The sequence below is a fragment of the Styela clava genome, chromosome 9 (genome assembly GCF_964204865.1).
Source record: "Styela clava chromosome 9, kaStyClav1.hap1.2, whole genome shotgun sequence".
NCBI classification, from domain to species: Eukaryota; Metazoa; Chordata; class Ascidiacea; order Stolidobranchia; family Styelidae; genus Styela; species Styela clava.
The window spans coordinates 5070140-5084570 of NC_135258.1; the positions used below are offsets into that span (position 1 = coordinate 5070140).

Genomic DNA, 14431 nt, shown 5'->3' on the forward strand with positions numbered 1-14431 from the left:
ACTTTTAGTGACTTTTTCGAAAATTTTAAAAAGGGCTGTTATTACATTTGTGGTTTTCATGGCACTTTCCCAAAAAAACTTGTTTGCAGGATCGTCTATAATATTTCAGCAAAGTTTAATTTGACAGACTTTGTATCGTGTCATGTTTTTCATTTACTCACCTAGGTTGATAAGTAAAATTGTTCAAAAACTGGTGCAGCATTGTTTTGGCTCTGTTAATTCTGTTCAAAGGGTATTCGAATCAGATTTTAAGTTGTGGCCTAATTAGTACAAACATGGGAATATTTACAGTGTTCAAATTAGAAGAAATTTCTGACTAGTTAGTTTTTTTCAATATCATCATTTTTCTTTGTCATTAAATATTCACGGACTTTATATTTTTTTCTGGGTATTTCTCACCAGAATAAAATCTTCAAAATGCTTGCTTTTGTGTATTTATTTTATTTTGTATCACATTATTATATATATGTACAAAGTTCGTCAATATTTCGTCGTGCAAGAAATCACAAAATAATACAGAACACAAAATACTATATATATACAAAATAAAGAACTGTGTGGTGGTTTTCAGTCAATTCACTGCAAAAATCTTGTGAAATCGGTTCTCTAAAGTTAGCAGTAACTATTTGGTTAACTGGGTAGTTAAAATACGGAATACCCTGATATATCAGTTATCAGGATAGTAAAATTATATGTATCCGAACTAACCCTAATCACTCAGTCTGTATCGGAATCAGTAATAGAACCTTGTTTGGTATTGAAAAACGCACTTCACTGTTCAACAAATAATAACAAGCGTGTAGGCGCACACGGCCTCCGATGATACCCGAAGTCTGCACTAAAGAAATCTCTTGATATTGAAGCAAAATTGCCGACTTATAACGACAGGGTTGTCGAAATTCATTTTGAGTGCTGCGCGTGTCGTCAGCATTCATGCGTAAGGGATATGCTGCGACTAATGATAAAAATTTTCACTGCAATTCTGAAGCTTACCCAGTTCATGAGATCATGGATAATCGAGATAAACGACGACTCGTTCGAAAATGTACTTTCTTCCGCGGATAGTAACGTTCTCGGAACTTTTGACGTACTACAGCAAAGCGTGGAATTTAACGATATTCCAAACCTCAGCTAGACTATTCTATTTGCTTCTTACCGACTACGTATGTTTTATAATGGACAACGCTGGTATCAAAACAACTCGCCATCCACGCCGCCCGTCATTTTGATTCTCTGTCTTTCTGAATAGTCACCTAATTCTGATTCTGACATATCCCGGCACTGAAAACACTTCGACAACGATGTCAACTTCACAATTTACGTGACACGCTGATAGTTGATACTCGATATTACTACACGCTTCAGTGGTTTTTTAGGTCCTCGAGCATTTCGGTTTGTTTTATCGACTAATAATGTGACGCGTTTCTATTTTTTAGCTTATCGGCTAATATGTAACGAGAGAAAATTACATTGTCATTGCGTGAAGGCGTAATAAATTGGTTTTATTATTATGCGCCTTTCCCCGAACCTTGAACCACAGAATATTTCTTCTATACTTTACTATTGCAAAAGTTTAAATACTTATTTTGAGACTGTTTTGGAGAGTTGACGCGTACAAATTGATTTACATGTTCAAAACCCTTATTTATATCAACATATATATACAAGTGCCGTGTGCACGTACTAAAAGCTCGTTTTAGCGTAGTCTATTCAAGCTTTCCCGGGACGAATTTTTAATTATTGCAACTAAACTGAAGCTCACAAAAAGACGCCACGGGAATATTGTAATACCTCATTCACAACTAATTTTTGGAAACGCAACTAAAAAAACTGACTACTACCAACCAAACATCAAAGAGAGGCCATCTTTGCAACCATGCTTGAGTATCTGTCTGTCTATACTATAATATATTATAACACGCAAGGAAGGAACAACACATGTAATCGTGGCCTCCAGCAGTATATTTTTCGAGGTGACTAAAAAGGGCTTACAAACATGTCGACCTAAGTACTCTGGTTTGTATAAGAATACGTTTTGGACGCCTTCGTTTGGTTGACAGGAATCGAGGTGGTGGTGCGGAAATCTTCTAACCCTGTCACCACGTCAATTTCATTTCTTTTTATTTAAAAAGTTGAATGCGAATGGCAATATCGAATTAAGATAAAATGTCCGTAACATACGAATAAGTAATATTTTTACAGAATGAATGGAAAAAAAATTGATTGTTTTGACTTGTTATCGTAGAATTCTTCAGTATATAGTCCCTCGTCGGAACGATCATAAGTTATACTTCATTAAATAGGTTGCAATATGCTTGACAATTCACACGACACTTGAAAAGGAAATAAAATAGGCATTGCTCAAATATATTGAATTTGCGCATTGTGGTAAGCGGAAAACATCGGCGGACGAGCGAGACGGAGTCGGGTATGAATAATTGGATTCATCGCCAGTGAATATCATTAAAAAATTATTTCCAAAACACTGGAAAAGCAATTGATGATGAACAAATGCAGCTACTAAAAGTAACGCCACTTCCACAAGGGACAATTTATTTATTCGACAAGAAGCATAAATATAGATAGCTTTAATGAATATTGTCGTTTGGAAAAAATAGCCATTTCTTAAAGCAATCGATCACAAATATGTATACAAATATGCAAAACAAATTAACAGCATTTCTGTGGCTTCAGCCATCTTCAAGCACTGGCAACTTAAAATCGATTTGTGTAACTTATTTCCTAACAACGGTAATCATCAACGCGATCTATGTTTAATCTCTTTGGTATATAAGAGAGCAATGGTCAAATACATGGACACAAAAGCCAGAATTATTCGTTTTTGAAAAAGTCCCCATCCTGGACAAAGCAAGTTGGACCTATGGAATGGCTAGCAGTTCCGTACCTGTGGGCCGAGTACTACAAGAACTTCTAGGCGGCATAGCGTAAATATTTTGCATATGCCACACCTGATCCCAACATGACCCCGTTATCAAAAAATTACGTTACTGTGGTTCCGGTAAGAAATATGGCCCTTGATCTGAATACACGACCCATTGCACCCCATTGCTCCTTATTATTCCACTTCTTCAGTTATCTGAACTAAACAGTTTGTGGTGCGGCCATTCGGAGAAGAGTGGTCTATATCGTTTTCTAGGCTAACAGAACAGAACAATTTAAAAGATATAGCGATCTTGCTGTTGTCTATGTAGGTAAATGTGAGTTTGTCTGTTGGGTTTTCCTTGATCTAAAGAAAGCTGTCGACACAGTGGACGACAAAAATCTTGTTCAAACGTTACAACACTATGATTCAGAGGTAATGCAAATAAATTACTACTTACTAATTGTAATGTAGCAATATCGTTGATAAACAACTCGTCAAGATGAAAATTTGCAACGAATCGAGGCGAGATAAAAAGTGTAAGTGTTTTGTGGCCGAAAAAGTTTGAGAAACGCTGATCTAGAGGCTTTACATTCCCTATTAAAACTGAATCCACTAGAATTGAGAGTGCAATTTTTGATATGTGCAATTTTTACTCAGCACACTTTTTGAAACCCTAATTTTAGAGACTTCCAATTTTTGTTCACCAGTTCATACAAGTGTGTGATCTCCTTTCATAAATCTGAAAACATGGTATTGCAAAATACCAGCAGTAAGTCAGATGTAACTGCACATACGTTGTCACATCATCGAAGGGCAGGCGTTTATTGTATATTGTATAATAGAGACAGATTTATGATTGCGCAATAATATTCGGTTCGAATCGGCGAAAATTTTCGATTCGAATCAGACAATTATTCGATTTTGGACAGCACTAGTGGTATGTGTACAAAATACCTATTTTCGTATGTTTTGGGAAAAATTTTGAAATCTTGAGCACACTTTTTAATTGTCGACTCGAATTTATCTAAACCATTTTCCTTTCCAATGAACAACTTTCTCAGACCGATGTCCCCAACGATAATATTGATCTCCATGTGTGTGAGTTCTCTGTTTTCCGATTTTCTACTAAACATGGGTAACTCCACTTTTTGGACACGTTAGTGGACATAACGATCGTTTTGTTGTTCTTTGACACTTTTTGGACACCTATTGGAAATATTAAAAAAACGCTTTTCTCCTTGATCACTGGACCAATTGCTTTCAAATTTTTAGTGGTTAAAGATGAAATTCTTCTCCAGAAGGCTATTACTTTTTTTATTTCAAATATTTCTGTTAGCTCTGTGAAATTTGAGATGTGTTTGCTATGACGTCACTGAATGTTCTGCGGACGCATATGCAGGCACTCCTCTTTTTGATCACGTGCCATCGAACGTCGGTGGTTCGTATCGAAATCCTTGCTTTGCTCAGATTTGGGGAATGGTGAATGGCGAATAGCGCCGTACTTGGTGCTATATTACAGTAGTGACTCGGATGTACCGTACCGCCTTAGCGGAAGTTGGAATTTGAAGTTTTTTTTATAGGGACCGCACCGGTAGCTTATCGGTCCCTGTGCTGTATTGTTAGTTGAAATTGAAAGTTTTTTATGGGGACGGTACGGTACCGGTAGACTGTTGAAACATACCGGTACCGTACCTAATACCGTAAATGAGTAGAATTATTCGTGAAAATAAGAATAGTCTATTTTGTCTGAACTTTGGCAATTTTACCATAGCTTACCGAATTTATTTACCTGTGGTCTTGTGTGTCTGCAGGGAAATTCAATTATTATTTATTTTTCTTCATTAATGCAGTAATGAGCATGTCTATACAACTGCGATACTTGTTCTCATTTTTTGCTGTTTTGTTACATTTTTTCTGGAAACACCACACCACAAATGCATAAATATGCAAAGAAAGAAGCATTACAAAAATTCAACATGTGCAGCAGGTAAGTGTAAGTGCTGAGCATATCAAATGTTTAACAGTGAAATAAAGTCAATTCATTTACCGATGCCATTACCTGCAGTAAATTTAACGTCTAACCTAACGTATATCTTTTTATTCTCGCAACTTTCATGTTTATGCTCTTTTTGCTTTATTTTTTAGGAAGAAGCATCATCAATAATTTTTACCATGTGACGCATGTAAGTCTTAATGCCGGAGCATACCAAGTTCATTTCATTTACATGTTTACTGTTACTGTGTTATTTTTTTGCAGTCAAATTAACTTATTCCATTTTATTTGTATGCCTGCGAGTTGTCATGTTTGTGCTCATCTTGTTGCTCTTTTGATAGACAGTTCTGCTGTCAACACAGAAACAATAAATATGCCAAGAAAGAAGCATTACAATCTTTCCAACAACGTTCAACATGTTCTGAAATAGGGTGGTCGCGGTCTTACTAATGCAAAAAATATTTGCTGGGTTAACGGCGTGTTGCAATTATTGTTACGGCTTCCATTCATGTACAACATGACTTTTGTTTGTGCTCAATATCACAGGCCTGACATTTCTGCAAACTAATATCCTAAGACGCAGAATGCTATTTTTACCAGCTAAATCAACAAGATGTCTTCCAGCATACGAATTTTCTCTGTTTGTTCAAGATTACCATGCTAGGCCCTATAAAATGTTTATGCTGCTGAACTTCTTCGTATAATATTATCTAAGGTTTCAGACGACCAAATTAGGTACCATAATATAGATGTTACTACCCTGCAATCTATGTGCCTTTTTTCAGTATCTGTTTCTGCGGTGAATATTCTAATATCCCCAGTGCAATGAAATTCAACATTTTCAAGTTTAACCAAGGAAAAAAACTTGAAGAGATTTTAAAAGCATCAAGAAGAAATATGTCACAATTGCAATTCACTCAAATATGTCAATTATTCGTTTAACACATTGCCTACTGTTTTGTTCATTGCGATTTGCAGAGTTGATCATCAGCATAAAAAAATATTAATATGCTGCAGTATTTTTCCAATCTTGATTTAAAAGGAAACAAATACAAACTTCTTGGTGTTGTATCTCAGGGAGGATCGACTATTCAATCTGGTCATTATGTTTCCTACTGTTTATCTGAAAATGAGTTCTTTTAATACTGTGATTTGGTTGTAATCCGGTCTAGCATACAAAATGTAGAATGTTGGTCAGATGCGTGTGTTTTGCGAAAACTGATGTGGTCTATCGTATTATTAGTAAGATAAAACTACACTGTTGCAGTGAAGAATGCACTTTTGTCATCCCCTATATAACAGTATTATACGAGACAAACTTGTTTAATAAATATAAATCAGTATTTAATTTTTTATCCAAATGCATGGGCTGAAAGTTAGTTAAAAATTTTGTTTTATATGATTCATGTATTGAATCATGTCCTGAAAGAGGCATAGACAAATTTGTCAAGCAGTAAATATTTCATTCACGATATATAGGAACACGTTTCAAGACAAACTATAAGTCATCTGTTATTACATTGCTGTGATGGTTCAGTTATATAAAATATAAATTGATAAAAATCACCTATTTTAAAAATCAAATTGTTGTAATTTGCAGATGTGAGAATGAAATATAGGACCAGTGTACAGCTATTAGTATGATCTCATATTGATGTAATGAGCTTAAGTGTAAAATGAAAATTTGGCCAATGAAGGTGTCACTGGTTTTGTTTTAACTTATGAAAAAGAGAAGCTACATGGCGATCCATCATTATTTAGATACCTCTCAGGTGTGGCTCTTTGTATCCGTATACAAAAGATGGCAACCCTGAGTGAGGTTGAGTATGACACAGGCAAAGTCATTAGACTACAGTTCAGAAGCAAAAAAAGTCTTATCTCATTTGACATTAAGCTTTTTTAGAATATAGATTTGGATAGGATTTACATATTTATCCAAGGTGAGAGGAAAGCCGATAACTCGACTTAATCATATGTTCATCACCAGTTATTTGTTTCGAATGCATGTACTTGATGGTGGAGGAAGCAATAACCACCCTCCAGTGGCGAGAAGTCCAGCAATCCTCTCACACATGATGCAAACACACGCAGGGTACTCCGAGATGTGGTGGATATATGAAACAGACTTTAATTTGAATATAAGCTCAAACATACACGTCAACCCTTGACTAAATTGCTGTTATGTTCAGTAGACTAAGTCTTGACCATTCTTGATAACTTGACTCACAGGTGATGATAAAGACAACAATATCTTTCCAAGATGCCCCATTTCGACAGTTCTTTATACTAGGACAGAAGATATTTCTAGCCTTTATTGTGTTCATGGCTAGTATATGCTACTGAGACTGCAGAACCACACCCCACTGACTGAAAAAACATACATGGAAATTGTGTTTTTATTGAATTTAAGAAAGAAACTTGAAACGAATTAAAAAAAAATTATCATACAAACGTGGTGATTTCTGGTCTACTTTAGTACCATTTCCACTCCTGCTGCCACCCAGAATCATTTGACTGACGGACGATCTCATTCACTCACAGGTTAGGAGGCATATAAATGGTACTTAATTAGACAAGACAGAAAGAAATTTGCGGGATATATTGCGATAGAAAAAATGAGTTTCAATGATTCAATAAAATCATTCGTGCAACCGCATTACTCTCTTGTTCTGTTGTGATTCTCTGCCGTGGTCAAAAGCGATATTTCTAGGTTCTGTTTGGAAGATGTGTCCGTGCCCTCTTCTATTAACCCAAACCCCTGTTCATTTTCCATCAGAAAATCATGCTGTCTTCCAACATCACATTTGAAAGTGATGAGCCCAGATGTTTTTTGGTTGCATGCCGAAATCTTCATCATTGAAGAGCATTCGGTGCACCTACCTAATGCTAAATTAGATGGTATTTCACGTACTTCCCCAGAGCAATTCTTACAGAGCTTGTATCGTCTCAAAATTCGATGCCACAATAATTTCCCCTTCTAATTCAAGGGTATCATTCGTTTTTAATGTTTATCCAATATCCGCAATTTCGTTGATACAAGTATAAGCAGTTGTCTGAACCGTCATTGTCCCCGTGAACATGCTGGGCCCCATGTTCTCAGATTCATAGCTTTTTTCTTCACTAACACTGTGTCCATTCCACCCCATAGTATTTCGTCTATGCATCCTCCCCTGTCTTCTCTTGTTTTGTTAAAGCAGTAGGTCTTTTGATTTGGATATAAATTGACAAATTTGGCCACAAATGAAATATTTCCCCCATCACATTCTTTTATTTCCTGGATACTCAGCAGCTGTCACTTTTTGATGTGACTTTAAACGTTTTAGTCGATTCCAATAAATAGCTGCCTTTTTTGTCAGAATTTGCAGCCCATACACATCGTCCTCCCGTACGTCAACGTTTTTAAGAATCACTGGGCGATTTAAATACTTCTTCAGTTTACTATGATGGGGTTCTTGAAATGATGTAACTTTAACATACTTCTTACCGTCTCCCAAACCAGCATTGGGGTACTTGCAACCTGAGCCTTGTTTGACTGGCGATAATTTAGTAAGTACCCCATGAAGGTCTATTCGAATTTGACCCTTGCACGCTGCGGATGCTCGTATATTCCGACGGTTTATGCTTTATTGGAGAATCCATCATCAGTTTACAGGTCGACCAATATAAGTACAAACGTCTGACGCGAACTTTTTTGATATTCCATTGTTCATCGTAAGTCCATTTGATTTGGAAGTTGTCCATAAGCCACCATAATGCAGACACATAGTTATATATTTTAGATTGACATGAAAAAAAAAATATATTGAAAAATTAGTTGAAAAGCTTATCATGCTGCTAGGATTTTCCCATTCCCCCGACTATGTATGTTGACACTTGACCTAAATATATGTGTGTGATCCATAAACCTATGCAAATCCTCACTTAATTAAATACTATCAAACCATTCTAGAGTTTTGAAGGATATCATCGTTGGTTTCATCAAGAAATGAATTTTCTTTGTCACATTAAGATCTTAATGATCACCTAATCTTGCTTGGCATTTATTCAATGATGCCTATGAAAGTATGTATGTATGTATGTTTATTCGTCTCGTAATAGTGATAAAAAAATAAATTAACGATTATTATTATGTGAGACGGGATGCATGCACAATACCGTACTGGCCTAAAACACAAATGCGCGGCATGCACCCTTTTTTAACAAATATAAAACAAAAAACATTAGATCAAATATGAATAGTATGGTCCCTTATATAGACAGACAGTTGTCAGTTGTGCAAGGTGGGGAAATGGGTCGTTTGGTGTGGTGAAAGTGGTAAGGGTGGAGTATACAAAACTGTTTATACAAGGGAGTTTATAAGACAAGACAATATATATAAATGGAGACAACACAACACCAAATAAACATATACATAACAATGAAATCAAAATTTAGGCGCGAATACAGCGCCTTTGAGTGGTGAGACCATATAGTATGTATGGGCGAAGTATAAGAGATAAATTTGCGGTTCTTATGTCTATATGGCGTCACTCAAGGGCGCTAGTAGAGTCTTTGATAGAATATATCTATTTCAGCAAAAATGTGAATCATACAGATTCCGTTGAAATACTTCAGTTCGAGTGTCAAATTCTTAGGAGTATGAGTAGGAGTTTGCATTTGGGAATAGCCCTCATGTTGCACTGCATCTGATAAACCTCATCGTATTTAACACTTATTCTGAACTCCCAAATAGCTGACTTTGCGCAATTTATAATTAATAGTTCAACTTCACATTCAATATTATTACAAATTATTTTATCATAATTATTTTTTTCCAAATTACACCATTTCCACGTATCTCTACAAACATCGAGGACCTATCCCACGCGGACAGAGAAAGTGTGAGAGAGATTGAATTTCCTCAAACGATGAAAAAAAATATCGTCTATTATGCTGATTATGGAGTCGAAATAAACTTTTCTACGATATTAAAAATTTCTATAGAAGTAACTTTACCAATTTATACATTGTTTTGTGTAAGTTAATATATAGAGTTTGGAAGATATGTGCAAAATTATATACCAGTAAGCAGCAATACACTGTGATCTAGTAAATTACTGATCATCATAGTAAGTCAGACTCAATATAAATTATAAATAAACAATACGACAATAGAAATATCACAGACTCAATTAAAATTAGCAATCAACAATCAATTGGCACTGTGCTATATCGTTATTAAGGTTAGACAATTATTAACAGTATACGATATTTGGAAAGCAACAACAACAATTGAGGTTATGACACGGTGAAGTTTAAAATATAAAGCAATCTCACTGAATAACGCATATTTAGCTTATTCCAAAAAAGTGATAAATCAAAAAGTGGCATGGACTAAACAAAATTTCATCATTAGTGACGTATATCACGTGATATTTTATTTGATGTTTAAACATAATCAAGAAGGATGTATCATCGTTACAGGACTTAAAAAAGCTATGGCAGACCCTGCACCGTACTACCGCCACGGTACCCCGATACAGGTACTATTGAGTTACCGCATATGATTTTCAAACAATTGTCCATATTTAGGCATACTGTACTGGAATACTTTTCACATAGAATGCTTTACAACAGTACAATGTAAGACAAAGTCCGTGATTTTTCCGAATAAGAGTTGAATAACTTACCGCCTTGGTCACTTGTGCTTGGTTTTTCTTCCACTCTTTACAAACTTTAATTTTTATTCAATAATAAATTTTTAAATAATGTATAAGTTATTCTACAAATTGCTTGCTGTCAAAACGAAGAGGCCTCGCTTTGAATGAGTAGTTTTATTAAAGAATATATCACACGACCAAGCAATTTCATTATTGTAAAAGACTTTGAAGCGGGCTGTTTAAAATGATGCCGAGTCTCGACGGAGCCATAGGGAAACAACAACTACCAACCCTAACGCGCCCCTGCATCCTTTATCGCGCGAATCCAGCGGTGGGGATTTTTAATTTGAAACTGCAAGTTTTTTATGACAAGTTGCTCACAAACGTTTGCGTCGACTATGGCACGTTTGTTTGTAGGCGAAGCATATATATCATATCATCTATAAGAAGCAAAAATAATCATTTGGAAGGAAAATTTCAAGCCACTAAAAACTTTTAAATAGTATTTTAGTATTGCTGACCGTCTAGAAATTGACCTCTGGGCCCACAATGTCAACTTAGCGTACCTGGCATCTTCTTCCCCAAACATCGCGTGCACATTACCCAATATCCCCTCCGCGTTTTCGGCGGTATAATTTCTGTGGGTAAAGTTTATCACTTTAACAGTTTATAGCATCATCTCAATTGTATTTTTTAAATCCGGATAGTTCAGCTCAAAACGCCGTTTTTCAATTTCGGGTCGTTGCAAATTTTCATCTTAAATCACGGAATACATAACTATAGGCTTACCATACGTCCCGAATTAGACGGGACAGTCCCTATTTTTTACGTTTTGTACCGGCGTCCCGAGCGGTCAGCCAAAAGTCCCGCTTTGGCGCCCAGCCAGGCAATATAATACATCAACATTACCGCTTACCATGTTCTCGATACTGTTGTTGCTGTGTAGAGTACCGGTAGCTTGGTTACTGAATGTGGATGCGTGGTTTCGATTGTTTCGTTGTTTTAATTGCTACAATTTGTTATGTGTAAGCCCCGAACACTAAAAGGGTGCTTAACGTTAATTAATTTCTAATTTTCGAATTGAAACCGATATTAAGACAGACAGCGCACAAACTCTCGATAACAATATGGTCAATGAAGACAGCCGTGATGGTTCTAAATGTAGGCCCCGAATGTAAAATCAATAATTTTAAAGTTTAAAAAATCACAGCTGTGGTCATTGGAGGCGTCCCGCTTTGAGGTCACAAAAATATGGTAACCCTACATAACGAGATGTTTATCAACGATATTGCTACATTACAATTAATAAGTAGTAATTTATTTGCATTACCTCTGAAACCATTGTGTTGTAACTTTTGAACAAGAATTTTGTCGACCACCGTGTCGACGGCTTTCTTTAGGAAAGCCCAATAGACAAACTCACCTTTACCTACATAATACAACAGCAAGAGAGCTATATCTTGCAAATTGTTCTTTCTGTCAATAAAAGCCTAGAAAACGATATAAACGAATCGGATGGCTGCACCGCAAACTGTTTAGTTCAGATAACTGAAGTGGAATAAGGAAGAGGTGCAACAGGTCGTGTATTCAGACCAAGGGCCATATTTCTTACCGAAACCACAGTAGATAACAAACTTATCGCAAGTAACGTAATTTTTTTATAACGGGGTCATGTGGGGATCAGGTGTGACATGTGCAAAATATTTACGCTATGCCGCCTAGTTGTAGTACACGGCCCACAGATACGGAACTGCTAGCCATTCCATAGTTCCGACTTGCTTTGTCCAGGATGGGGACTTTTTCAGAAACGAATAATTTTGGCTTTCGTACTAATGTATTTGACCATTGCTCTCTTATATACCAAGGAGATTAAATATAGATCGCGTTGATGATAACCGTTGTTTAGATAAGTTACACAAATCGATTTTAAATTGCCAGTGTTTGAAGATGGTTGAAGCCACAAAAATGCTGTTAATTTGTTTCGCATATTTGTAATCTATTGCTTTGAGAAATGGCGATTTTTTCCAAACGACAATAATCATTAAAGCTATCTATATTTATGCTTCTTGTCAAATAAATAAATTGTCCCTTGTGGAAGTGGCGTTACTTTTAGTAGCTGCATTTGTTCATCATCAATTGCTTTTCCAGTGTTTTGGGAATAATTTTTTAATGATATTCACTGGCGATGAATCCAATTATTCATACCCGACTCCGTCTCGCTCGTCCGCCCATGTTTTCCGCAAATTCGGTGCTCTGTGATATTACCACAATGCGCATATTGCAACCTATTTAATGAAGTATAACTTATGATCGTTCCGACGGGGGACTATATACTGAATAATCCCACGATGACAAATCAAAACAATCAATTTTTTCTTCCCATTCTTTCTGTAAAAATATTACTTATTCGTATGTTACGGACATTTTATCCTAATTCGATATCACCATTCGCATTCAACTTTTTAATAGCTAAAATTGTTACTTTGTCGCCCTATTTAATCCATGTGAATTGTCTAGCACAGATTGTGATTAGTTTGACCTGTCGTGCCGCACGAGTCTAGCGTCATGAAAGATAAACTCGGAGCTTTCACTTCTTACGTTCTCGACGAGTTTGCCGCTATGTAAGTCAAAGCTGTCGTGGGTATCGATATTTAGTTTGCAACAGACTGTATTTTATCATGTTAGCTTAGATGTAACTGCGACTTCCTCGGTGGCTTTTGTTATCTTATATTCTAGAAAAATATTGTTGATAAAAACACCTTTTATCTAATATATATAATATGTGTGTAATTCTTTTTATTCAATGCCGAGATGCAATAAGTCAATCAGATACTAATGAATGGAATGGAGAAATTGAAACAGAAACAAAGTAATTTGCACGAATGCGGTATTTGTGGTAAAAGTTTTAGGTGAATTAGCCATCTCAGAAATCATCAAACGACACACACTGGAGAACGACCATACAAGTTTAAATTTGTGGCAAGACACATACTCAGAATAGTCACTTAAAAAGCCATTTGCAATTGCACTTTACCGATGATCCACGAAATCTACAGAAATGCGAAGTTTGCGGGAAAATACTTAGCGATGTTCAAAGTAAGACTATTCACATGCGACAACATACAGGAGAAAGACCATACAAATGCGATGAATGTGGAAAAGGATTTTGTGGCAAAGGTATTTTGACAAAACATATGAATCAACATACAAGGGAATTTGTGTGTGAAATCTGTGAACGGCCCTTCATCGGCAAGTCTGATCTTTCTAAACATATGCTCACTCATACGAAGAATAAAGAATTTAAATGTGCTATTTGCAATAAGTTATTTGCACGCAAAGATAGTTTGAATTTTCATATGAGAAGAATATCAATTTAAATGTAAAATATGTGGCGTTATCAAGGTGCAACAATGCGAACTGAATTTACATATGCGTACACACTTAGGTGAAAAGCCGTTTATATCGTAAATTATGTGGAATGGCATTTAGCCGGCACAGTTATCGAAAAGCAGTATTCATGTGAGATATGTGGAAAAAAATTTGCCTCACAAACATATGTCAAGCAGCACATAAAACGGACTCATTTGAAATCAGAGAGCATCTCAAATACCGACAAGTTGAACAGAACGTAACTGATCACACGTATTTAGAGAACACTTCTTTTTCTTACTTTTTTCATAAATATTTTTTTTTATAAATTGTTGCTTAATAGCGCAACTAAAGTTGAAGCTAGTATTAAATTGTGTTTACAAATATTTTTACAATTAAAGCCGTTCACAAATAACGTTAGCAAGTGGTCTCTGTTAAACTGCATTCTCAAATTCTTTGCGTGTTCATTGTTTTGTTTGGTGTATGATTTTTCCGGAAAATCAAAATTTACTTCTAAATATTTCAAAAGCTTTTGATCGATATTAG

General features: G+C 35.8%; 1 protein-coding gene across 2 annotated transcripts; it reads left to right on the top strand.

Annotated features, from left to right (window-relative positions):
• The first annotated feature begins 3174 nt into the window (after positions 1-3174).
• On the top strand, positions 3175-6485 carry LOC144427154 (uncharacterized). 2 transcript variants are annotated; one of them, XM_078115892.1, is made up of 4 exons: positions 3175-3316; positions 4735-4871; positions 5030-5067; positions 5663-6485. In XM_078115892.1, the coding sequence occupies exons 1-4, from the start codon at positions 3306-3308 to the stop codon at positions 5678-5680; spliced, it is 204 nt and encodes a 67-aa protein (XP_077972018.1). In that variant the 5' UTR covers positions 3175-3305; the 3' UTR covers positions 5681-6485. The 2 variants fall into 2 exon arrangements, with proteins under 2 accessions (XP_077972018.1, XP_077972017.1); XM_078115891.1 differs by having other exon boundaries at positions 5030-6485.
• The last annotated feature ends 7946 nt before the right edge of the window (positions 6486-14431 follow it).

Bases quoted from the DNA above. Each gene is read 5' to 3' on its own strand.
- LOC144427154 (XM_078115891.1), top strand. The intron at 4,872-5,029 runs GTAAGTGTAAGT...TTTATTTTTTAG, and splicing joins AAATTCAACATGTGCAGCAG to GAAGAAGCATCATCAATAAT.